This window comes from Falco naumanni, chromosome 3, assembly GCF_017639655.2.
Source record: "Falco naumanni isolate bFalNau1 chromosome 3, bFalNau1.pat, whole genome shotgun sequence".
Classification (NCBI taxonomy): Eukaryota; Metazoa; Chordata; class Aves; order Falconiformes; family Falconidae; genus Falco; species Falco naumanni.
The window spans coordinates 98,984,715-99,012,454 of NC_054056.1; the positions used below are offsets into that span (position 1 = coordinate 98,984,715).

The following is a 27,740-nucleotide window of genomic DNA, read 5'->3' on the forward strand; positions in this document are numbered from 1 at the left end:
GTGATTCAGTGAGCTGCAGTGAACTAGAAAATCTAGAATAGATTTTAATCATATTAAGAGTGTCACCATAAATCCATGGCAAAAACACTGAATCTGCTTTTTTTTTAAAATTTTTTTTTTAAATTTAAAACACAGGAAGTTCTACAAAAGTCTTCTTTAGATACTATGAAAAAAAAAAACCAACACAGAAATCTTTATGAGAGAGAAAAGATCTTTAAGCAATAAAGTTGTTATCTGAAAGGATTTATGTACTTTATGTCTCTGACATTAAAGACTGCTTACTTATTATACTGTCACTATGCTTGTATTTCTTTAAACTCCCTTGTTCATTAAGTTCATGAGTACTAAGTCACTCAGTTTGGGTACCTTGTGAAAGCAGTGGACCGGAAGGGACTTACAACTTGGTAGCCAGTTTAAGATGAATGTTGTTTGTTTAAAAATTTAATTTGGTCTCTGATCATTTTGGTTCAAGGACAAGCCAAGACTGATTAGCCATGATGAGTATTTCCCCATTTTGTAGGGAAGAAAATTAAGTTGGAAGTTTGTTTCCAAGTGCTTCCTTCATGCTTTGAAGAAATGTCGACAACTATTGGTATCAGTTTTCTCAGGCAGATAGAGAAGTGCTGCTTCACTTGCCCTTTAAGCCGTTCTATGTCCCATGATTTACTTCAGGTCAATGATTTTCTCAGGTAAAGGTTTCCTCTGATCAGGATGGAGTCAAGTGGCTGTTTGTTAACTCTTTAAAGAGTAAGCAAGCAGTAGAATGAGACGTATTGCCATTTCCTTCACAGCACATACTATGAAAATATTTTCTTCCTTACAGTAAATTGCTCCCGCCTTGTACTCTTGGAAGAAACAGAAATGCTCTACTTCTTTGGTGTATAATAAAATTTATTGATACGTTCTAAGTGATATAAATCACTAGTAAATATTTCCTGTCTACGTCTCAATAGTTCTCTCACTGCCAGTAGGGAAACAGTTTTAAGATTTTTTTTTTTTTTTTTTTTAACAGATCCAACAGGTACTACAGGCAATGAAAAGAAGTACCGTATAACATTTTGCGTCTAGGCAACAGTGAATTTTATCTATCTATACAACATTTCACCTCTGAGAAATCTGTCCGCTCCTAAAGGGAAAAATGACATTGATACTGTTTACAGACTGTTGTGAGCCTAACTTTTTCTGCAAAAGTGAAGTAGACAGAAGTTGTGTGAGGAAAAAAGAAAAAAACCACAATAGAAATAGTTTTATATTTATTCTCTATTGCTTTCTCTGCTTTGTAAGGTGAAACTGGTTTATGCCAATAACTTCTCTAGTATCTACAGATACGATCCCCAGTACTTTTCATTCTGTGGATTTCATGTCCTTGGTCATAATAAAAAATCAAATATAGATTTTGTGGAATTGCTGTAAATTGCAACACATCTACTTTAGCTTGATTAATGAATATTTTTATCCTGTAAAAATTGATATTATATAATAATTTGATACAAGAAATCATATAAAAATCAATCTTTTTCAACTATCATCTTCACACACTATTCACAAATATGTTCATTTGAATTAATAACAACACAATGTTGGCTTTTCTCACATACTAATTGATCTCTTCTAATAATGTTCGGAAAAATTGTAAGACCTGAAAGGACTGAACTCTTTGAGTCTCAACAGAAGCAGCAAACAGTATCATGCTTCTGTTGAACCTCAAAGAGTTCAGGCCTTCAGGGTCTCACACTTTTGCACCTTATAGGTGCTCATTCCTGCCTTGTTGCCATCTCTTCCTCTGTCCCATCAAAAGTGTTAATGATGAATTGCCTAAAGATCACATACGAAGAACGGAGGCACATGAGTGCAAATGAATGATGGGAGGGAGAAGGGGGAAGCTGCTTATTTCACCTTTAGTACTGTCATATGCCATCTTACAGTCCTGTGAAACGTTTGCTTAATCTCCACAGAACATGTTTCATATATCCTACTTAGGGTATGTGTTTGTTTTATTTCTTCACTGGATCAGTATCATCAGGATCATATATAAAACAGATTGGATTTCCTGTCAGCCTGGGCAATTAATATTACAAAATATAGCTTACCATTACTCATTTCACATAAATATGTTCCACATTGAAATTTTATACATATTAAAGAAAGCTGGATATACATACCTATATACCTTATCCTGAAACCTTTTTTATTGGTGCCATGATCTGCTGACCACCGGAGAAATACTTCATGGCCATTGCTGGTTATATTTAGAGAAGATGAATAATCCCCACTGAGAGAAATGAGCAATGGGCTATGACTATTTGGTCCTTGACACAAGGAAGAAATAAAGAAAAAATAAAAAAAGGAGTTACAAAGTTTTTTAAAAAACATACAATAAATTGTATGCATACAATTAATATACGTAGAAAACATCCTATATACATATACATAGAAAGCAAATGATAAATTAATCTGAATTAAAAATGGAAGTTGACATTACGTGTTATACAATAGAATACATATTTGTTCAGAAACAAAATTATTTCTAAAAATAATTAGTAGTACAATTTTGAAACAGTAATCCAACAGTTCCTTTTAGCACAACAAATCCAAATAATTGCTTATTTAAGAATTTTTTTTATACTTACAAATTATGGTATTCATAAAAAATAGTGATTACACAGATGCAATGTAAAAATACATATACAGAGAAAAAGTATCATCCAAAGTTGTGTATCCTATAGTTACCGTCAAACACCTCAAGTATATCAAATTCCTTTTCTGTCTGGAAGAATTCAAAGAACATGCTGATATTATAACCCTTTTCCACAGTAATGGTCCATGCACACATCTGAAGATTTGGGTAGCTGTCAGGATATCCAGGGCTCAGTATTACTCCTGTTGAATCCAGACGCATTTCATTGGCTGGACAAAGCACTGTGAAACAGAAAGATTGGTAAAAAAATCTAAAGCCCTCTCTTTCTGTTTCATGTGATTGGCAAGATTTTCCTGAGTTTAAAAGATCTGCATTACTAAATTCATTTCCATAAAAACAGAAAGACTGACAACATTTCAGAAACAGTCGGTTAGTAGAAAAAACCTAAAGTAATGTTTGTCTTGAAAATAAGCCTTGCAACCCTTAGAAGCTACCGATTCATAACATTTTTATTCTTTTATTCTACAGAAGACAAGATATTCTTGTAGGCTGTGCTTAAGTACTAAATTGTTGGATTGTTCAAAAAGTGAACCACAGACTCTGCCCCCTTCCCTCCGCCCCGATTACTGACAGCAACAATTACAGGTTAAATCTCGCACTGAAAGCAAACTTGCAGACTCTGTGATTTTTGATTGTCAGATTCTAAGTAAAGAGTAACCAATCCCTCCCACTGTATAAAGCAGCACCTAAATTTTGAGATCCTCATTCAAGCTCCAAGAATGTTGATGTACCTACACACAATGTCAGCCCTATTCAGGCATGATGCCTTCAGTCTAGGAAATAAAAGACATACTTCAGACTGACACTTTGTTGCTCAATAGGACTCAGTAGGACTGATTAGACAAGATGACTCGTGCTATCCAGCTGCCTGGTTTTAAGATTTATAGAAACTTCAGAAAAGACTAGGTTACTGTCTTTACATGCAATAAAAAAACACTTGAAAGTCTATTTTTCCTAACAGAGTCCTATTTCTTTCCATCTTTTACCAAAAGAGACAGTAAAGAAGAGTTCTTAAAATCAAAGCCTATGACTAGCAGTCAAGACGGTGTCATAAATCCCGAATGAGCTAGAGAATCTCAGGCTGACTCTGGGCAACATATATAATTGTTCTTCCTATTAAAACCAGGTACAATATAGGTACAATATTTCACAATATGACAAAATCACTCTGAGGAAATAAAGTTCACGTTAGGAGGAAAAAAAGCCAGGTGATTTCTGCCCTGATTAGAAGTGAAAAAACCCACCCAAATATCACCCTCATAGATAAATATCCATAGATAAATTAATAGATAAATATTCCTCCTCCCTCAGTTCTTTGGTAAACATAAAAGATGTATAACTCTGTCATATAACTTATGTGCATATTGAATATACAAACCACTTCTTTTTTCATAAATCTGTGTATGAGAGATTTTGGTTATACATTCACATTTCTAGTGAACTCCCAAGTTTAGACAACTGGGTACTTGCCTTCTTCTAAGACAGAGACAGAGTATTTCCTTGATGAGAGATAAAGTCAGCTGAAGAAGAAATTATAAAAATCTGAAGTTCTTAATTTCTCATGTCTTTTCCCAAAATTTAACTCCAGGAAATACGAAAAGGAATATGCTTTACCCTTTTCTCTAAAACATTGCTGGGAGAGGCTAGACCACACAATGTGAGAGTGCTTCCTGCAGGTTTAAAAAGAGACACCTGCTTCATCCCCTGCTTACTTCTTCAGCAGGTATTGCCTACCATGCCTTCACCTTACTCTAAATAATTATTTTTTTCTTATTTCCCACATCATATTCTGAAGTTACTCAGTTTCCTCTTACAGCTGTGCTGGAAAATACATAGCAGCTCTGGCTATTTTTAATTGTCACAGCTTCAGGAGCGATAGAGGACGCTAGCAGGATAAATGCTGCTTTGTAAATCATTTATCACGACTATTTAAGGCAGCTGCTGAAATTGAGAAACATGGTGTTAAATAATATGATGAAAAGGCTTGATTTTGAATTTATGTGGATTCAATAAGTCTACATAGAATAACAATCTCATTAAATAAAAATATCTGATATTACCATGTTATTGGAACTTTTTTAAAGATTTGTTTTTGCCTTATGATACATGAATATGTGTCTACAGTTGAAACCGAAAGACTACTAAACAGGAGCCTTAAAATTTGTTTTTCATATTCACGACTAACACTTACATGAAAGTGAGTTAGTATTGACCCATTACCAGTTCCACAAGAAAATAACAGGACCTTAGATCTCTCGAGAAAACTGAAATTAATATTGGCTTATTAAATATAAAAACAGATTTTTATGGGGAAAAAGTCATTGAACTGTAAAGAAAGATACAGAACACAGAAAATCAGAGAGAAAAGGAATAATTATCTTCACAAACAAAACTCATAAGAATCATAGAATGGTTTGGGTTGGAAGGGTCTTTTGAAGATCATCTTATCCAACCCACTGCCATGGTCAGGGAGATCTTTCACTAGATTAGATTGCTCAAAGACCCATCCAACCTGACCTTGAAAAAAAGAAAGGAATCTGTTCATATATTTTAAAACATTCATATCTCACTTTCAAAATTATCATCTAATTGCTAAATACTTAAAAGTTGTTTCTCATGTCTTCTTTTTGTCTTAATTAATCAAGAAGAGATTGCATATAACACCTCCACTCCACATGAGAAACCTCTGGCTAAAATCTGGCTGTCAAACGACAGTGCTAGGCCAGTTGTAATACAGTTTTTACCCCAAGCAAACAAAAGAAGCAATCCTCTCAGCTTTATACATACATAAATATACATAAACACCAACAGAGAGGTGTGGCAGGAAGGCAGGAAGAGCACCATAGTCATCTGGCTGCACTAGTTTGTTTACAGCTAGTTTTGCTGTCTGCATAGGATGCTGCTTTGCAAACTATCCTCAATTTCAGGATCTTCAGATAAACACCCCTACAGAATTTTACAGAGCGCTTAAAGACCTCCTTCTGTACAATGTATTCCCTTGGGAGTCGAGTAGCTAAGTTTTCTTACGAATCTGAGTTAATGCAGCTGAGATGTAGCTGAGAGTCTTCCTTCAAAAATTTTCTCAGGGTCCCCTAATTATTGTGCAAAATACAGTTTGAATCTTCTTATTCTGAAGCTTTTATTTTATCGTGTAAGTAGAAGCTAATTCCAAGGAAAATTAAGGGCAAAGCTACATGCTGTGTATGAGAAATACTGTATTTTAACAAAAGATGATGATAGGCATTGGCATAAGCTTGTGGAATTTAGTGATTATTTTCTGATCTAAACAAGGAAATCTTCAGGAATTTTAAGAAATGCTCATCCAACTGGTACACATCAAAGAAAGAAAACAGAAAAAAAGGCAATGTAGTTTTACATAGTACTAAATGTGGCGTAAACAAACCTGTAACAATTACAATCACCAAATAAAATTCCAGAAATATTTTGCTTCAGTATTTTCTCCTAGGGATACCTCATTATTGATAACTATATCGTTACTGCAACACATTAGGTTCACTAAAATATTGTCATTTAAATTCTGTTAAGCAGTACTCTTTACATTCAATAAACAAATTAATGTTAAATGTGAGTATAAATCTATTTCAGGTTAAAAATTTAAGAACAATTCAACCAAAATTCCTTAGCACTGGCTAAAGTGTCTAACATGTGCACAAGGTTAAGGCAAGAGAAGTTAACATTATGAGGTCTAACAGTAAACATATGCTTTGCTGGTAACAAGAATGAGTAAAGTAATACAGATATGAACCAACAGAAGAGCTGGGTTTATTCCTTGAGAGTGTCTCATATAATGTGTTATAGCCTGCACAATTAAAGTATGGTAGCTTATACATAAACAAATGTAGTATACTAAAATCACGGAAAACATAAATTTTATGCATAAAATTTGCTGCCTCTAAACTTCACAAAGCTCTCTGTTGGTCTGGTTTTTAATAGTAAAATTTAGTTTACACATTGCTATCTTCAAACTTATACATTATATGAATAAACCAAGAGAAAAATTATGTTACTGCTTATTCTAGGTGGCCAGTTTGAATGGTCATTTTAAATGTTTTAACTAATTCCTTTGATTAGATTATTTTATTTTGTTTTGTTTTTTAATTTCTGAGCCTAATTCTGAAGATTATGTTAACTTTCTTCAGATTTAGACTGAAATAATAAGAACACTGCTTTAATATTTAGTATTTAATCCAATATTTAGCATTTATATGTGAAAGAAAAAAATTAACTATAGTAACTGAAGTCATCATTCCTGAGTTTTTGTCTTGGGACTTGCAATGAATATGAATAGGCTTTCAGCAACACGTGCTGAGAGAATGCATCAGGATCAGCACATAGGTCTCTGTTTGTCCCATCTATTATTACACCATTTTAACATTTAAAGCAGTGCCTGGACATTGCTATGGTTTTCACACATTAAATGCTATAAGCCTGCTAAGTTAGGATTTTAATTTAAATTAAGGTGTTGGAAGCTATTCCTAGACACAATTGTACCTAAATAAAAAAAATGCACGGATTTTCAGAAATTATGTCTTAAAGTTCTTATAAAACTCACAATTGAAGATCACTTTGCATTTTTAAGTAGACTTACTGCTACAAAAGATTTTGACTTTTGCAGGGGTTTGTGCATAAATCCAGGGAAAAATAGTTTATTCAGCTGTAGTAGTTGACTACTCCAGTTTTCAGAAACTTGTGAAAAGGGTGTATTTATCAGACAGTATTTTTTTAACTTTTAGCTGAAAACTGAATTGAACATTCTAGTCATAATTAAGTTCTAAAAATTACTATACTGATGTTTAAAGGCATAAGAACTAAATTGTGCACCAGTGAAACTTCAGAAATTACTAAGAAACGGTCAAATATTAAAGCTTTACTTGTAAAAGCAGCATATTTATTCACAATAAATTTACTATTTCTGAATAAATCTTTCATCGTGAGTGTTTTATAGATATGCTATTTAACTAAAATTGCCAGGGGGAGGGGAAACCCAACATCTGATTGCTAGAAAACCCAGATGGCAGTATTTTTCATTTAATACACATGTAAATTGAATGTATTTATTATGACTGATTTGGGAAGGTATATTAATCTTGAAGTAGATGTTAGAATATTAAGCTCAGGAGTAGATGGATCACAAAGGAATATCACAACTAGCAGGATCTGAAATGGCCTCTGTTTACATAAATTACACTTTTATGAGGCTGTGAGTTTTGGGATTTTTTTTCCCTCAAAATGGGGATTTTTTTTTTTTTTAAATTCCCTTTATCATGCATGTTTGAAACTGTATGTACTTATTTAACTTTTGGAAAGAATTAATAAGAAAACAAAAACGTATCCATTACTGAAAGTTTAAAGAGATTGCATTTTTTTAAATAAAACATGTGCAAGGTTTATATCCATTAGCTCCCCAATCAGTTTGGTATGAAAGAAAACTCTTGCATTTTCTTAAAAAATGATGGGAAAATTCTATTTTAGTATAATACATCAAATGTCATCTTAATAAAGAATGGTTTAAACTATGATGTTAGTAGTTGGCAGGACTGTAATCTTGTTTCAACCTTAACAATGAGGTAGTGTTATATATCTCTATTCACAGTGTTCAATAAAAGGAGGAAAACATGAACACAAAGAGGCACAAATAAAGATACAGAAAACCTATTATTTAGAATACAATGAATAAAAATAGAAGCACTTAAAGTTACACTGGAAAGTGATGTTGTGATTATGTTCACCCAAATCCATCCTATGTTAGTCTAGCATTTTTTGAAACTTCCATATACATTTCCATACTATTATGTTCTAGATAAAATGAAATAAACTCATTATTTATTAGAGTCCTTTAAAGAACTGAGAAATTATTTTCACAAAGTAGATCAGAGTGCTCTAAACTCATCAAATTCATTAAAACATTATTAATTATTTTGCATTAGTATTTTACATATATTCGCCCTATCAAACAATGATAAGACTGGGAATCGCATCAAAAAGTCTGAAATATTTTCAGTGTGCTGTCTTATGTAAAGAGATAGAGGACGGTATTTAAGGAATCGCCATTCAGCTGGTCTGGCAGAAGGAAAAGAAAAGGAGAAAAAAACCTTGACAAGTAGGTGGTGCTCCATCCATCTGAAGCCTTTCACCTAGCCGGCATGTCAGAATCTCATTTCCAACCAATGTAAAGCCTGGCTGACACTGGTATCTTATTATGTCTCCTGTTTGGAAAAACAAAACAAGACAAAACACAAACAAACAAAAGAAACATTAAACAGCAATTAACTGGGACTTTTAGCTTTGAAAACATTATTGATTAATGAAGTTTCTTGCTGCCGTACATAATGGGCTAAATGACCTCTGGCATAAACAACTTTGATTAGTCTAAGAAAAGTGGTAAATGAGCATTATGTCAAGCACTGTGCTGCATCTATCACTGTTTTCCACTACATTATTTGTTGGACAGTTTGCTAATTTGTCTGGGTTTGACTGATGCTGTGTGAACCACGTGTCCACAAAGCTTTAAGCAGTATAATTTACTGGATAACCATTATGAACTAAATAAAGAGATAAGACCGAGTCAGTAATGCATACAGTCCTGAGGGGAGAGGGTGGAAATAGTAACTGGATATAGTTAATGATAGCTAAATTTGGCATAGTGAAAATATATTGACATTTTTAAATTATGAAACTGAAAATTAATATAGCTTTATGTACCAATAAAACTAAAAATTTGTGTATTTCCTGGAGTCCAGATTTTTCCTTGGTCCAGATTACAGCGCAGAAAAGAAAAAAATAATATTTTTTTCTCTGTGTTGCCAATATATAACTGTCAAATATTGGATTATACTAAAAATGAATTTATTTTTCTTTGACATAACGTGAGCAAAACTAGTTGGTCAGATGTCTGATTTCTCACATAAGTCATAATTTTTGAACAATAGGTGGCTAAGTAATATTATTAACATGTTTTAGAAGGTTAGAATGTCACTCCCTTTTCAGATCCTCCTAATTTTTACAAATTTGATTCTATGCTTCAAGTCACTGAACCTTAATTCTGGTACAGAATATACCATTGTCTACATGTTTTCTTGTGGGTTTTGCTCATTTGTTTCAGTATAGAACAATGTTTTATATTAAACATTATGAAATATATATTTTAAAATGAAGTTAATTAGAAAGGAATTACTGTCTTATTTATATGTGATCTCTGAAACAGATGGGATTCAGGAGGTATAGGGAAGTGAAATGACTTCTCAAAAACTTTATTTTCAAATATAAATCTAACGTATTACAGGCATGATTTGCAACCTGAAAACCAAGAAATTTCTGTGCATAGCAGTTTGTGGTTTTTTTCTAAACAAACGTCGTTTCCCTCCCCCACCCCCCACCCAATATTACCTATTTCAAATTCATCATCCTCAGTTAGAATTTCAGCATTTGGTATATTTATTGGAGGCTGGCAGACCCGGAGCTGATAGGCTATAAACAGGAAGAAAGCACAGTTGACATTCCCATACTTGGACAGTTAACATAGCAATAACAAACATAACTGATATAAAAAGTACATTAACAGGGCAAAAATAAACATCTCTTCACTTACTTTGAAACTTTCAAGAGAATCAAAAGAAAGGAAGCATATGATTTTCAGAATTAATGAAAAATTGGAAGTTGTGTCTGTGTTCCTAATTATTTAATTCCAGTGGCAAAACTCTCTTCTTAAATAATCTAAGAAGCTTAGAAGTGGTTGCCAATTTTCTCACTTAATCTTATCTGAAAAGCAAATATGTTTTGCACTGTGCAATCATTGGTTTGTTTTGTTTTGTTGTTTTTTTTTTTTACATTTTTACTACTGAACTCTTCCCCTTTTGAAACTTTGTAATAAAGACAAGTTTTAGAATCCAAAAGATTCTACCCAGAGGCAGCATAACTGATGGAGAGAAGCATTGTGAATGTGAAATTTCCCAGTAAAAGAATAGTTGTGCAGCACATCTCACCCGCAGACAGGGTCAGAGAGTAATTCTGCTTTCAAAATCCTCATTTGAAGTCCCACATGAAATAATTTTCTGAGTTTTAACACATGTATGGAACAGCCAGGTAAAATAAACAGGTGAAATAGATGACAAAAAACAGAAGTAGGAAGACTATGCAGAAATGATATAGTTTTGGTTTTTAACAGAGAAGCTATGAGCACCGGTCTGTGTTTGGACACAGATGAAATCACCTTCAATTTGAATATGATTAGGACAGAAATCCAGCCAAAGAAATCACACTGAAGTATTTATACTGACAGTGCATTAGTTCACATTTTAAGGTGTGCACTCAGGTTGATCAGTGAGTCAAGTATGCCTTGTTTTCACTGACACATTTTTATACAGCATTGCTTTATAGAACCTCTCATCAGTAAAGAGACATCATCTACTTATGACAGATGATGATTCAGCTTCAGTTCTACACAACTTTGTTACAACCTGTGCTTGGATCCTTTAGTAATAGAATAGTCAAACTTTTGTCAATCGCAAAATTTATATTGTAACCAGGTAAGGTCTTTTGTTGCTACCGAGTGACCCATATCTGACATCTTCCTATTCCACTCCTTTTTGTCAATTGTGTAATGAAAAGCCACTTAAATCTGTGTCAGAAAGCTAACATCCTGCCTTAGGATAAAGTAATTTAAAATAAAACACACCAACCAAACATGGAGCAGCTGTGCTTTTTGCATTTTAAAATAATAATAATAAAAATCATCATCATAATTAAAAAATTGATTCAATAAACAACTCATATAATTTATCTCAAATGTCTCTCATTTAGGGGTATCATTCATTGTAATGCTCAAATTATGTATTTAAAACAAATCTGACTCCTCTCACTGCCTTGCCTTTATTGCTATAAATTTTATGTAGCTTATATGAATGATCATAGATTCAAGGACTGAGATTTATTCATCTTGACAACATCAACCCAAAAGGTGTTTTAAGTTTCTTCATGAATAATTCTTTGTGCTGTTCAGTTTGCATCTTTATTACACATTAGGGCCCACACTTGTGGAATGACAATTTCCACAATAATGAAAGAAACAAGCACAAGGAGATAAAGTTCATTAGAAACACTTTATTAATAATAAGCGATAGGATGAGAGGAAATGGCCACAAATTGCTCTAGGGAAGGTTTATGTTGGATATTAGGAAAAAAAATTCTTCACTGAAAGGGTTATCAAGCATTGGAACAGTCTGTCCAGGGAAGTGGTTGAGTCACCATACCTGGAGGTATTTGAAAGACATGTAGATGTTTCACTTAGGGATATAGTTTGGCGATGGACTCAGCAGTGTTAGGTTTATGGTTGGACTCAATGATCTTAAAGGTCTTTTCCAACCTAGAGTGATTCTATGGGTCTATGATTCTATGAGCATTTTTACATGTTTGGTAATATACCGATGTATTCATATGTAACATTACATAACAATTTATATATTGTTGAATACAAAGGGTCAGTTTGTCATTTGCAAGCTGTTACATGCAATTTAGATGCCCAGATATAGAATGAAAATTTTGACCTCTCTCTACCTAATCCTACCTGAGTCTATACTCCATAATCAATGCAAGTGCTATTGCTGCTGGTTTTTTTTCATTGAGATTTAAGGTATTTTTTGGTTTGCATTGTTTTGTTTAAAGTTCCATTAATTCCCACAATTCTATCTCTATTCATCTTGCTCTTCACTAAGCCAAAAATAAAGCCATCTAGTTTCAAAATCTGATCTGGAACCAGAAAAAACAGACTGTAGTCTGCCTGTGTTTCATGGAATAGTCAAACCAACAGGCATTCACATAGCACCTAAAACCCTTGCTTCTGAACCTGTTTCCTTGTAATGATAGTAATGTAAATGAGATGTGACCACAGAAGGTCTGAATAACTACAAAAAAAGAGGTAGAATTTGCTGCATTAATACTTTTCATTCAGTCAGTATTTAATTCAAGGGCAGTTTAGTCTTAACTACACAGTATAGTTCACTTACTGAAATCTCTCAAACACAGGAACTTCCTCAAAATATCCAAATATCTAAGAGAAATCTAATGTCCTCCACGAACATTTAGATTACAAAGCAATTTTAGAAGCATTGTAAGCAGTGGGAAAATGAGCACCTTGAACTGCAGGGTCTTGATGCTCCTTGCTTACATGCCTTCACAGTGCATTGCCCTAATAGTTGTCAGTCATATTAATAATAGCATCTTATCTTAGAAAAAGTAACAGAAATATTTTTTTAATGCATTTTCGTCCAGCAGTAATGACTACAGACATTGAGATAGTGCAATTTGCCATACTTACCATGATAACTAAGTACAAAAAAGCCACTGGTAGTAAAGTCACTGTGAAACTTGATCAGAATCTGATTGGAAGTGCTATAGACTGATTCTAACGCAGTGTTGCCACTAAATTGTCCAATTTGAGGAGAAGTTTGGTCTGGTCCATCCCTAAGAAAAGCAAATACAAAAAGATGTTTTTTTCCAAGCAAATAATTTAACTTATGTGAATTTTAATATAATGTAGTAAAATTTCTCTAGGTTACTCTAAAAGCCATGAATCATCTAAAATAAGATAAAACACATATAAAGGGCTGAAAGCTTTTTGAAATTTTGTATGTCCATTGGATTATAGTAGGTAGTAGTTTAAAGGACCATCAAAACTTATTAGAAAGCAAGATCCTCCATACAACCACCTTTTGGAAGTAATGTCATATTTTTAAATAAAAAATGCAGCAAGCTCAAACTGATTGAATTTGTGATTGTACTTCATCTTCCTGCCACAAGCTCTGCTGCCTTTATGTAGTTTATGTATCTATGCTTCCAAATGTGGCTATCAGAAAATAAACAAACCTAAGACTGCTCATGTCACCCAGTCTATTGAATTTACTAATTTCTATGGAAATTAGAGATTAATAGTACTTAATATTTCAAAGACCACGAATGAATATGAGCTTCACAAAAATTAAAACCAAAATGCTTATACTCTACTGTATACAAGCTTCCACTTGAAATCTGTATGTGGGCATTTATATATGCAGATTTCATTTATAACAATGATTTGAAAGATGCTACTTTTAGAAATTTTCTGTGGTCTGAATTTTTAAACCTAGTATCCCCTCCCCCCAAATAAAACATTACAATATTATTACTTATAGTTTATAGTAGATATGGCCACTTAAGAATTCATTTAAAGTTTGTTTTTATGAGTTTAAACTTTTTTGGATCAATTTCTTGCTGAGAGAGATGTGCCATGCAATTTATATAAATGGTTGTGTATCTTTGGCTCAGGTAGACATTCATATAAATGTTGGTAATTTTAAACAAAACTAAGTATTACATGCACTTGAATAATTTCTTTAACTCCTTCTTTGCATACATTGATTGATATTCTTTTGTACTATTTATTACCATTTAGACAATATGTGAACTGCTGGTAAGATCATTTCTACATTAAAGAAGAATGAATTAGTCATTTCAACAGAAAAATTAAATCAAAGTTAGTACTAAACAACAGTGGAACTGTACAGAGGACAGAATAATGATACAAGGACATCACATTTTCATACTTCATTCCTTCCAGATCAGAATTAATGAACATGATATAATAAAAGTTTAAATTTTCTAATGGTTATTGGCATAAGATTTTAAAAATGAAAATAATTTCAAATTAAAATTATGGATATTTTTTGCTTTGAAAAAATTACAATAATTAATTTGTCCAAATTCTCACATATTGTGCCTTCCTTTTCTGCTTTATTAGAGAAGTAGTATGATTTGAAAAAATATTTGAATTGTGAATAAAATTTATTTTTTCCATTAAAAATGGCTATAAAATTTCTGGTCAATTCTGTAAATAAATAATAACCCAGAAGTGGCATAAGCTATATAATTATGTAGACATCACATATATTATGAGGCTTATATGCATGATATATACACAAATAGCATAATATATATTTTAATTTCAGAACATTCTCCTAAATGTGTTGTTAATCTAAATATGATATAAAACATCTAAAAAAGAAAAATCAGCAAAGAACATATAATGAAATAAAACTGAGGTTTTACCTTTGACATGGTATATACAAATAATTTTACTATAAGAACTAAGTTTGTTACACAGCCAGGAGTAAAAATGAAAGCACATCAAATCACTTGATAGAAAGGAAGAGTTGAATGGAAGAAGCATTAGAAAACGACAGTAGTGTTCTTGTTTGTGTGGGATGTAACAGAGAAAAGATGTCTGTATGCATAAAAAAAGTATTATTTAATTCAGGAAAGATTCTGAAGTTCATGTAAAATTTGATACACAAAACAAGTGAAGAGTTTGATGGATCCAAAATTATCTGGGTTTTATCAGGGCAACAGTCTGGGTACACATTCTGATCAAATTTTGGTTAGACTTTAAGGTAACACAATTAAGTATGTGGGATACAGGACAAGACAGTTTGTAGTACACAAGATGAAAAAGAAAAGAAAACAACAGGAAACACAGAAATTATCACAAAAGTGTATAGAGAATGCTTAATGTTTAGGACAGTAAGAATGACATCTGGAGTTAAATTAATTTATATGAATTTAGATTTCTGCAGAAACATGTAATTATTATTCCAAATTGCCTCTCATTATTTTGCACTACTCAGACTAGAGGACTGTTATCTCAACCTGTGGATTTTCAATCTGCAGGTCCAATATCTGTGGTTTATTGCTTTAGGCAAGCTTCCAAAGGTTTTAGCCACTGTTGAAATGTCTAGGTGAGTCACTGGTAACAGTTTCAAGATTACATTGGAGCTGTTACACTTCATTATAGCTTCCCGCCTTTAAGTTCTTTGCAACTAAAAAAAAATATGGGGGCTTTGTTATCTGAAAAGACTCATGATAGACATGGACTCAGGTATATAAAGAATATAATTTGTTAAACAGCTATTTTTAGCTCATCTTCTGTTGTTATAGCCAAATACGGCATCTCTCTCTTTATGTACTCTTAGCAGTTTAAGAGAAGCCAACTTGGAAGATAAGAAGAAAGTGTTGCTGTAGTTTCTTGTATTAACATTCTAAAACATTGTAATACACACAACTGCAACTGCTTATTATCATTTTCTTAAGTATTACTTCTCTTGGCTGTTGATAAACTGTCATAGCATACTTCTACATGCTTTTCTTCATCAACAGAGGCACACTATTATTGTTTTTGAATTCTTAAGACAAGGGCTATGAAACTTCATGTCCAGTGCTATCTAGAGAAAATGGTACATCAGAAAACATGATGGATTAGTGCAAATCACTCATTTGCATTACACAGAACACCAGTTTAAAAGGAAAAATCACAGACTACACTTTTTAATTCATACTGTGTTGCGTAGTGTCACATGGAGGTGAAATAAATACCAAAAGTATTTTCTTACCAAACAGTTATGAAATCATATATTGGCTCTGTTTGGAGAACTGTGAAATTGATGTAGATTCCATTCCCAGGTGGTACTCTTACAAGCCAGAAGCAGTCTTGAAAGTTTGGATACTCATCAGGGTATCCTGGAGAGTATATCGTGCCATTCATCGCAGTTATATTTCCTCCGCAGAGAGCTATAAAAACGATATTATTTTTTATAAAACATTAGACGCTTGTTGCATTCTACTTAGACCAAGTAAAAGCCATACTTTTAAACACATTTGGTACACTATAATCACATTATGTAAAACCATTGTTATGTACAGAAAACAGAATTTATGGAGCATTTTGCAGAGTCATGAGTCTATTTTGACATTACTGGACATTTTTTTTTTTTTTTAAGAATTAATTCTGATGTCATAAATATTATCACAACTGGATCAAAAGTAATATTGAGATGTTGGGTTAAATTATTCCCTGCACAATTGAAAACCACTTTGTTACAGCTTTGTGTAAACACTACCTACAAATTAGCAGGGAAACACATTCATTCCTTTCATTTATTGTCACAAGAAAGTAGCCAATGAAAATCATCAGGTCAGAGAAGAGATATCTTAATTTAATGGGTGGGAAGCATTAGAATCAAATTAGATGGGAATTTGAAAATGAAAATGTTGTGTGCAACAGTATGAATAGCAATTTTATATTTCCTGAGATAAATTCTGATAGACGAAGTAAGAGTTCTTTCTGTAATTCTTGTTGAAGTGCACTAATTTTGGACACCATACAGTATAAGACTGACCATACAGATTTTGGATTTTCATAACTATGCATTTCAGGAAAACTATTAGTCAAAACTATATGATTTTCTCCACAGAGGTTTCAGATGCATGTTGAATATGACACAACCTGTTACTAAAGAAAATAAATTATGTCATAGAAGCCCAGTTCTAGAAAAGTGAGCAAAGCTTAAAACTGTATAATTTGCTTTATTTTGCATACATTCCTCCCCACTCCAGCCCAAACAGGCATGAAATGGCAACCCAGACTCCATAAAATATATTCAAGAACCTCTAACCAGAGAACATCTTGTTGGTCATATAAATTTGATATATAGGAGTTATGCATTGTTCATATATATGAAATTTATGAAATTTATGAAAAAATTTAGTTTATATGTATACTTTGGTGCTGAGCTGTAGGGCAAGACTTTCCTAGTCACACTTCATCCATTCAGACTTAACAGCTGGTAAACTGTGTTTCTTTAACTCAAGGGGTTTTGAGCAGTGCAGACAGAATTGATCTTGCAGCAGCATCTTAGGGGAGTGAGGACATGGGCTGATGACTGTCAGGCAATGAGATTTCTTGGAAAAGAAGAAGGAACAGATTCCAAATAGATGAAAGTGAGGGAGATAAGAAGGGTCACAGAGTGTTAGATGGTGCTGAGCACAGGTCAGAGGGATTTTAGGTGCATAAGGGTGCAAGGAGAAGAGAACAAAACTGTTAAAACATGAAGCACGTTTAGTGATACTTGATTCAGATTGTCTGCTTCAAGAATTTTGAGGCATTAAACAAGCCTTAGCATATGCTGTCTTACAATAAAGATATTACAGCAAATACAAATTTATAACATACTGTACGTTTCCAGCACTAGGCATATACAAAAAAGCCCACTTCATTTTAATGCTTTTGAACACAAGGCCTTTATCTAAAATCACACCAAGTACAACTAGGAGATAACTAATTACCTTTTTCCTTCAAGAATAAAGAAACCCCCCCCCCCCCCCAAACTCAAAAACATCAGTAGCATATAAAAATGTCAAAAACTGTTTACTAAAAATACCAAAGTAAACAGCTGCACAAAACCCCATGTAATTTAAGAAACTTCTCTGGGAGCTGAGTAATGTTGGCAGTCTGTAATCATACAGCATAGCACACATTAGAGCACTATTATAATTCAGTTGATTTTATCTTCATCTTTTCATATCACATTAAGTAGAAAAAAAGAACTTCCAGCCACTGCTCAGGAACTTCAGAAAAAAGTGATACTGAGAAAAGTAACACGATCTGGGCATCTTAGAATTTACTGATTAAATTCCAAGTTCCAGTAAGGTAATTAAAAAAAACCAGAATCACTTAATTCAGTAAATTATTTTTCTTGATTTTGAGGCACAGAAAATAATGCTAGAACTACGTAACAGGGAAAAGCTAAGTTGTTTAGCAGTTAAGACATGAACCATTACTATTCCTTCAGGATCCAGAAAATGGGGGTTTAAACTTAATTGTGATGAATTAACTTCTTCCCCTTTCAAAATACAGACAGTTTAGGTGTCACCTCTCTTTTATATGATAAGGCTGCTTCTTCTGAATTCAGTATCAGATAGGTCTTAATTTAGCTACCACATCCCCCCCAAATGCCTGTGGCTCATTGATTCCAAAAGGAATTTTGAGTAATGAGGCTTCTAATTTAAGTACTTAAAGATGATTCAGAATACAATGCAAAAAAAACAGAAAAGAAGGTGACTTATGATTTTCTGTGGGTGGGGATTTTTTTCCCCCTCAGGCATTCCTCTTCAACTTCCTTGATATTGAGAATCCCATTCTTAATACTGAGTTTTTAACATTCAATACAGAGGTAAGTTAGGCCTTTAATCCAGGTCCTGAATACGCCTCCTGAAACTGTGGAGGGTCTTTACAGCACATGAAAGTGGGCACCCAATGCCTTGTACAGATCTTGTCTTTGTGGAAACCCATGTTTAGGCATATAGGGAATTTTACAGTCAATAACTTAATTGCTGTCTGAATGTTGCCACAACTGTGACAAGCGTGGATCTTCCAGAAGCAAGTAATTATTTCATATGGAAAAAAATTCAGTCCTCAGTTCTACAAATAAGTTCTGCAGTGCACAGTTCTCTCTGAAAGATATTCCCATTTTACCAAAATATCCATCCTTGTCTGTTTCAGAGTTTGATGACACTAAACAACTGACTTTGGCCTGCTGCTTAGGTACAGGTTCCTTTCAGCATAGCTAGGGATAAGACAAACACCTCTACAGAATCATCATATAATTCATTCTGTCTCCTTAAAATTTCAGCTATGTGCAAGCCACAGTTCCTTTAATCTGCTTACCTGTTGCAAGCATATCAGTGTAAAAAAAATGTGAAAGGTTAAAAAATGCAATTTAAAAAAAATTCCCATTACCAAAAAATGTATGTGCAAAGGACTTCACATAGCACTGACTGAAGGACAACTGCACTTTATGTCACCTTTGACATTTCTTTCTAACCCATAAGACAGAACATACATGGTCAGAGTTGGGAAATTCAATTTTTGAATCCTTTTTTCTTGATCAAGTGCAGAGCAAGTAGCACCACCAAGATTAAAAAGCAGCATGGGTCTCCACATTCCAGACCTTAAGCCTAACCATCCAAATTATTATCTTAGGTAAGTTTTCAGAGATTTTATATTTCCATGAAACATTTCAGCTTCTCTGCAAAAATTTCCACACGCAAAATTGAATACTTCCTCTGCAAAGAATCACAATATAAAAATACAGGTCTCTATAAATTGAAAAGCTCAAATTATTTCAGTTAACAGTCCTTAGGAAGACTTACAAATAATGAAGCACTCACAGGTCAGCCAGAACATACCTTCACATCTAGGGAGAGGATGATTCCAGTTACGGCTGATGCCATGAAGACAAGTCAGAGCGGAATTTCCAATTAATGTGTAGCCAGGAAAACACTCAAATGAAATAGTTTGTCCCACAGTAAAGTCATTCCCAATAACAAAACCATTACGAAATGGTCGAGGGTCAGGACAGCTTTGTAGCTGATAAGCTGAAAGAAATAAATAAGTAATAATAAGGGGGGGGGGGGGGACACCCCTAAAATACAAATTTTTGTTATTTAAAAAAATAAAAGCTTTTAATTAGAATAAAATTAAAAAGTCATGACCATTCCATATGTCTTAAGTTCTGTCATGGTGACATTCAAAATTGTTTGCCCTACTCCAAAGAAACACAGTGAAACAGCAATTCTGGGGAAATACATATAAAAATTAATTTCCAATTCCAAATCTCATAAGGAAAACATAATACTGCAACCAAAGTTTAAATGATCTTATGTTCTTTACATTTTGATAATGTGTGTGCGTGTGTGTGTGTAAACAAACAAATAAACACCCAGCACCCTACCATACAGGTTTTTGGAATAGAGTCCATAAAGCCAAAAATGAGACTAGCTTCTTAATTTTATCTTTTAATTTTAGTAAGTATAAAAATACTGCACTAGAGAAGAAAAGAGTAGAAAGGAATTTAGCCTTTTTGTTTTCTCCACTTAGATCTGCAAAAAGGGAAGCCACTGACCGGCTTTTTAAGACTGCAAATTGCTTCCAAGTGCACCCTCAAGTACACCCTAATCAAAATAGATCCAAGCTGCTGACAATGAAAATTAAAAAGGCTGTAGAAGAGTATCTAAACTAGAAGAATGGGAAAAAACTAGCAGGTACAGAAGACTGATGTGATGTCATGACAGGGAGAACACTAACAGCCAATGCACCTCTCAAAACAGTGCAGAAGACAAACAGCAGAATTACAATGAACAGGAAAAGCAACTGAATGTTGAGTGATGCATACAGTATTAAGGAACAGAAGAGGGGCAAAACTAAGAACTCCCTTCACACCAATACAGGAGCCTAAAACACCACAAGAGGTGGAATATAGAAGGCTTGAGCCAACAAACTGCCCTGACATGAAAGGCATGGCAGACAGCAGAAGGATGTAGTGTTGCCAGGTGACCACCTTTCCAAGACTGAGAGGGCAGAGACTTCCAGGTGGAAAAGCAGCATTGTTATTTAGAAATATTAAGTGCCATACAAGAGAAATACTTCCAGAATAAAGTATTATAGAATACTCATAGGTAGAAATTAAAACTCCAGAAATACAAGTGCAGTACTGAGCTGCTTCTACAAACATCTAAACAGGAAAATGATAGTCAGTAGGAAATGTTAGGCAAAATTAGAGAAGCTGCAAAAATATGACAGGTAGCAGTAACGGAATACCCAAATATCCACCTCACCAGGATGACTTGAACAAGTAAGATTTTGAATGCAGGAAATAATTGGTCCCTAGAACAAGCAGTCTGAGAGCCCACAAAAAAAGATCTTATTTTAGATTTGAACCAGCTTGGTACTCAAGCCTTAGTTCAACAAGTATTCATGGGAGAGCTGCTCTATAATAGCAGTCATAATGCAGTTTCGTTGTACTGGGAGGGAGCAAGTCAAATAAACCCAGCACAGGGGTATTCAATTTTCTGGAAAGGAAATTATACAAAAATGAGGCAATGCAGATTGAAATCTCTTAACTGACACTACTTTAAAGACCAGGTAAAACGCATTCCACAGTTCAGCAAAAAACCACACTACAGCAGTTCAGAAAAATGCCTGTGTAGTTCAGTAGGAAAGTTAAAGAAGCTACAATAAGGAAAAGGTTAAACAACGAAAGTCTGCCTTTCCAAAACGTCATAAAACACAGCAGGTCAAATTTAATTAGAACATAAAGACAGCAAAAATAATTTGAAAAATGTCTTGAGATGTCTCAGCTGATAAAAAAAAATATTTGACAACATCAGTTGCAAGAAGTCAGTTAGGGCACTAGTGGGATCAAAGGACTTGGGGATTAGGATGCCATAGAAAGAAAAACTCTGTAAATTCTTTGTATCCATCTTTACTGCTGAAGATGGTATAGAGATTTCCAAACAAGATATGGTGCTTTTATTTTGCAGGTCTAAGGTACTAGATCAATTTGAAATAAATACAGAAGTACTACTCTAAATGGGTAAAGCAAAGGACCAGGAGCAAATGGCTTTCACCCAGAAAAGCTGCTGAACCAAGATGTGTATCATACCATTTCCAGATCTGATTTAGAGGAGTGGTGATTTCCCACTGTAAATCACATCTATCTTTAGAGGGGATCTATGAAATTACAGACCAGCAAGTCTGACTTCTACATCTGATAATATGATACAGCCTGTAATAATGAATAACATTACTGAGCCCACAGCTAAACATGGTTTCTTGTTTAGAGAATTGGAGATGATATGATTGAAGTTCACAAAAGTCATAAAGACAATGGAAAGGCTGAATGTGAAACTGCCATCAAATCCACAGTAATGGAATTAGGAGTCTTGCAACAACTATGGATGCTGGGAGAGTACAAAAAAAACCCATAGCTAGGCTTCTGTGCTGCTAAGTAGCATTTCCTTTTGCCATTTAGAGATACTATACTGAGCTAAATGGAGAAATTTTCTGATCCAATAGGGGTTATTTTTACATTCCTGTATTTAAGGAAGAGGAGAAATAATCCTGTCTATGGTTTTGTTTTTCTCAGAGGAATTACAAGGCTCTATAATAAAATATGAATATCAAATATTTTATAGCAAACAAGTAAGATTTGAAAATAAGTGTCTCTTACACATCTTGGCAAACTTTTCCAAGAAGATTTGAAACACTGATTTCTTATTACAGAACTGTGAAAAAATACAGTATGCAATTCTGCAAAATCAGAACCACAGATTGTATATGATTGAAAGAGACAGTTCTCTTGTATGTGGTTAAAAACGGACAGGAACTTTTTTTTTAGTTATCTGACACATAACAACACACCAAAAATTAGTACTGTTACCATTAATAGCAGTAATAATATATGCTCTTAAGTCTTTTACTGCCCTTCTTAGCAGTAGATGTTAAGTTCCCTTACTCTTACAATTGTGTCATTTTCCACATAAAAAGTGAAAATCTTCCCAGGCAATTTAAGTCATAAATTGACTTTTTCTTTAAAAGCTAACACTTTTTACAGTGGCTCACATTCAGAATGTTACAGAGTTCAAGTCAATTTGCCCTTGTTACTACTGAGTAATAGGAGACTGCTATAAAGTAAAACCTCTTTAAATCATCCTTTGATGTTATTCATATCATGAAAACAGGTATAGTTTAAAATACACATTTGACCTTTTTCTGTGAACAGTGGTCATCTAATCCCTTTTAAATGATTCTGCAATTGTATAAAAAGAATTATGATCTTGCAATCTTCTCCAGCTCAGCATGACCTATTTGGGTACAACAAACAGAACAAGAACCTTCCAGGGCAACTGTGAAATATGAAATAAAATTGATTTGGAGATTTCTGGATTGGCATTATTCTGTACTAGCCTACATTGATCCAGTACTGTAAAACAATATTTAGATCTTTCCCTTCTAGAACCCGACACAAATTTGAGATTCCCATATGCTTTTAAAGATCGAACAAAAGAGATGCTTACTTTGTAAAGCCATGCAATGTAAATTAATATGCCAGCCAAATTCAGGTATGGGCAATTATCTGTTAGCCTACGTTTGAACTGCTTTTTAAAGTGAATAGGCAATTATTTTTCCTTTTTCATCTTAATTTTCTTCATTCTTCTGTTTGATCTCAATGCATAACACTTTGGTTTGAAAGACATGAAATCTTTTATTTCATATTTATCTTTTAGGAATGCCAAAAAAAGAATTAACCTTCAATAGCCACCTTTTTCTCACATAAGAAAGTAAAAATCTCACCTTGATATACAATATGAAATCCTTGTTTGTTCTGTGAGTAATCGCTGTGAAAGTATAAGCTGGTTTCATGAGTTGTGCTGAACAGAGAGGCTGGTAGCTGAGGGCCACTTAGTCTCCCAATAACAGTGCTAGTTTCTGTAGATCCGCTCCTGACTTCTAAGTAATCATGTATGGTCTCCGTTGAGAAATTCACAAATTGCAAATGGACACCTGAAAAACATCATCAGTAAATAAAAGCCACCAGTATCAATACCAGGAGGGAAAATAAAGTATGTACATTTTACACTGATAATATCAGAAAATAATGTAACCAGTGGAAATGCGTTTGTTACACTCCCAGATGCATTCATGGAATTCAGTTAGAAGCATTCTTTTTCCTCATGCATTACTAACTCTGAAGTAAGAAATGCTAACGCTGAAATTCTAACATGATCCAAAGCATTGAACTGTAGGTTCTTTATATGTTACTTTTTGGCAAACTTTATTTATGTATTTAGGGCAAATTCAGTTCTGAACCTTGAAAACATTCAATTTAGTTAAAGCTTTCCTGTTTTCAATTGCATAAAAAAGTCTCTGTATTAAAAGAAAAAAATGCTTTGCATACCACACCTGGAAAAAAAATCAGTGACAGAATACTACCCCAGAGATAGCTGCATTTCACTTGCACATAAACTGATCTCTCTCGGCTTAAACATATTAAAACAATATGTATATATATATAAAAAATAATGAGGCACAATAAAAATATGCATATAGTGTGGATTATATATATTGTAAAGTATGCAGAAAGAGAGCACCTGCTCCTTTAAGGGTATCTGGCCAAAGACATTTTTCATTGAAGCAAGGGAAAATAAGAAAAGGAGGAAGATATAAACAAGAACATACAGGGTCACCAATCTGAGGGACAGCGATGGGAGCCAGGCCTGGTCAATCACAATAATTGATGAGGTCAAGTGAGAGTGTGAGAATTTTTATTCTAGCAAGGTTATCTGATCAAGTACTTTATAAATTGCAAAACCAATAGAGAAAGGGAAAACTGGAAACCAAAATATACCAAGACACAGACTTCACAAAGCAAACATGGAGCCAATGTCAAGAAACAAACCTTGCTAGTCACATGAATTGATAGGCTATCAAGAAACTACAGGTGCAACTTCCAGGAAGATCAACCTAGGCTTTGCAAACATAAAAATGTAAAGCCAGGGGACCCTCATACCGGGAGGGGTGCAGGAACTGATAGACAAGCCCCTGAGGGGACATGCAGTGGATAGGACAGCAGGAAGGAACAAAGACAGGTGTAGGCAGAAAAGGGCATAAAAGGGGCTGGTTGTGGGTAAAATGGGGCCGGTCAGTATGTCTGTCTGTCTGAGCCCCTCACCTGATTACTCAGATCTTCTTACTAAATCTTTTCTTAACTACCTCTCTGTGTGATCTGTCTCTGCCCTGTGTGTATGTGTGGTGCCAGACATCTACTGGCGAGACCCAAATCCGTGAGTGGAATTTGGTGCCAGCTACTGCAGTCAGATAAGGGATGTGGGCGTGTGGCCTGTGGTGGCAGCCACCGGAGTGAGCAAGGGGCCATAGCTCTCTGGATCTAGGGAGAGTCCAACAGACCTTGGTCCCAGAATGCCAGCCAGTGGGGGAACTGGTATGAGTGGACTGGGTGCCAGTCACTGGAGTCAGAGCAGCAACATTGGCGCCCCCAGCCTGAAATGCGTGTGAGGGTCCTTAACTTCCATCCACAGGGGAGGGAACAGTGTGTGTTCTCAAAATCAGGTACTGGGGGGACCTGTGTGAGTGAGGAGCTCAGTGTTGGCAGCTGGAGTGGAACTGTGGGTCACAGCCTGTGTGCCTGGTGCTGGCTGCTAGGGGGAGGAGTATCATCTTCAGTCCTGGTGTGTGTAAGGGGCACGCATCTGTCATCTGTTAGTGAACTTCAGATTGGACTAGCTGGTGAGTAGGAAGGCCTTGGTTCCAAGCCAGGATACCAGGCAGGCAGGGTCCGTGCTGGTACACCCAGGAGGACTTGCAAATGTGGAGTGCATAAGGGTTGAGTGTGTGAGTGTTGTCTCTTCGCAGCAAGCATCAAACTGGACCAGCCAGCCAGTAAGTAGGGGACCTGTGGAGCGGGCAAGGGGGCCCAAGATCCAGACAAAGGTGCCACGTGGACACTCAAGGCATCTGCAAATGTATGTGTGCTTGTGAACCTAGAGAATGTGCATGTGTGTCTGCACTAGTGACCTTCTGTCTCTGCCAGCCCAAGAGGTGGACGGGACTTGGCTGACTGTGCTTGTGTTTTATTTATGTGAGTCCTGTATGTAGGAGCTGCTGAAGGCAGCACCTTCCCTGTGGCAGCCTGTGTGACCAGCCGTGTCAGTGTCCCTCATGTGTGTGTCTGTGCTCAGCTTCATTACTGTCTGAAACTGCAGATGGGAAGGTGGCATCCATGTGCCTCAGCCTGGGCAGAGACCTGGTGTCCCTGGGCTCCGGTGGCTGGGCAGGAGGGTCCTCAGCCGGAGTGGCTGCAGGAGTTAGCCACACTCCTTACATCACTTAACATATATATTATTTTTGAGTCACAAAAAATGTAAATTATATTATCTAACCATCATTCATGACTACCTCTCCCATTAAACATACAGTTCAATTATTTAATGCTCATACACACACTGTGGCATATGATGACCTTGCCAACAGAAATTTTTGATTATTTGGTTCAGTAAGGAACAGGAAGGTAGCTTACTGTCCATTAGCAAGTTACCTCTCCTAACCAGGTGTGTGGCAGGAGAAGAAAATGCTCAGCAGTTGAGTAGTTATAGGGCTTTTAAAACATTTTCCTGTTTATACATAATTCTATTTAACTTACAACAAAGTAGGATTTGTATTTTGTCTGGAGCTAGTGCAACTATGGAATGATAATGGAGTACTTTCATTAAGAAGATGATTGAGTCCCACTGGTGTTTCTGGCAAAGACAATCAACATGTTATTTTATAAAATTGAAAGGAAAAGATATAATGTCAGATTAATTATTGAAAATTCATGAATAATTTTGTAACTCCTAAACTGTAATAGCTAAATAGTGTTTGTCACTGTCTTTTAGAGCTTTTTCCCCAGACACCATGTAAAGTTTATAGTTGGAAAAAAGGTTGGCGCATAATTATATTAGTGTTACCATGATCATTTCTGTCTCTCTCTCTGTGATACAAAAGCCTTTGTTTATGTCATTCTTCTACTCTGCCAGCTTTCCAAATATTTCCTACAGAGAGAATCCAGTTATATTCAAACTTTGCTCTTTCTCTATCCATTATATTTGTAGGCTTGGCCTTTTATTTGATCCTCTGAGCCAAGCACTTGTCCAAAGTTTAAGCTGCCACTAATATCTGCCAACTCATGCTATCAATTTTTTCTTTTTCACTCACTCTGTTCAATACAAAAATGGCTCTAATATATTTTTGCCCATCATTCTGTTCTCTGTACTCTACAGTCTTTCACTACAAGTTACTGAACCATATCAATCTTCCAAAGTATTCAGTCTTTGCTTAGCCTGTAGCACCTGCCTCTGTTTGTCTCAGACTTCTGCTTGCTAGACTGTTTTTTTCTGTGGCTTTTTGCAGTTTGGAAACCCCTGTGGAATGAGTATTTCATATATTTATATATAAGATCTAACCATAAATCTTGGAAAGAATAGCAATAAATCATATAAAGTAACCTTCTAAGTTGACTACAAATCAACAGTGTCATTGGGTTAGATTACACCATTAGCTAACATAAAGTGGAAAAGCTTATGATCTGTGAATTTTAATTGGGATAAAATCTTGTTAGAGACATTTAAATAAGTGAAAGCCTATAGTAGGTTCCTGTGATGGTGTTTCTGAGTTTTTCTATTTACTACTTAGAAGAGTTAGATGTATGTCCTTCCACTGGACTAGGACCATAGCACCACTAAAACCAGTTTTAGCCATTGCTTTTTCAAATGTCACTTTTTTTTCTCACCTTTACAATGAAATTTTACTTTAATTTCCAAT

The 27,740-nt window shown here is 34.7% G+C and overlaps 1 protein-coding gene across 2 annotated transcripts in view; it reads right to left on the minus strand.

Annotated features, from left to right (window-relative positions):
- Positions 1-27,740, minus strand: part of CSMD3 (CUB and Sushi multiple domains 3) — a 726,030-nt gene that overhangs the window by 85,862 nt on the left and 612,428 nt on the right. For both annotated transcript variants that reach the window (XM_040588420.1, XM_040588419.1), the window contains 8 exons: positions 23,715-23,924; positions 19,769-19,957; positions 16,135-16,312; positions 13,032-13,177; positions 10,106-10,186; positions 8,812-8,925; positions 2,731-2,919; positions 2,163-2,309 (listed from right to left, as the gene is read on the minus strand). In XM_040588420.1, coding sequence (XP_040444354.1) covers positions 2,163-2,309; positions 2,731-2,919; positions 8,812-8,925; positions 10,106-10,186; positions 13,032-13,177; positions 16,135-16,312; positions 19,769-19,957; positions 23,715-23,924 — 1,254 coding nt within the window. The remainder of the gene's footprint in view (positions 1-2,162; positions 2,310-2,730; positions 2,920-8,811; positions 8,926-10,105; positions 10,187-13,031; positions 13,178-16,134; positions 16,313-19,768; positions 19,958-23,714; positions 23,925-27,740) is intronic.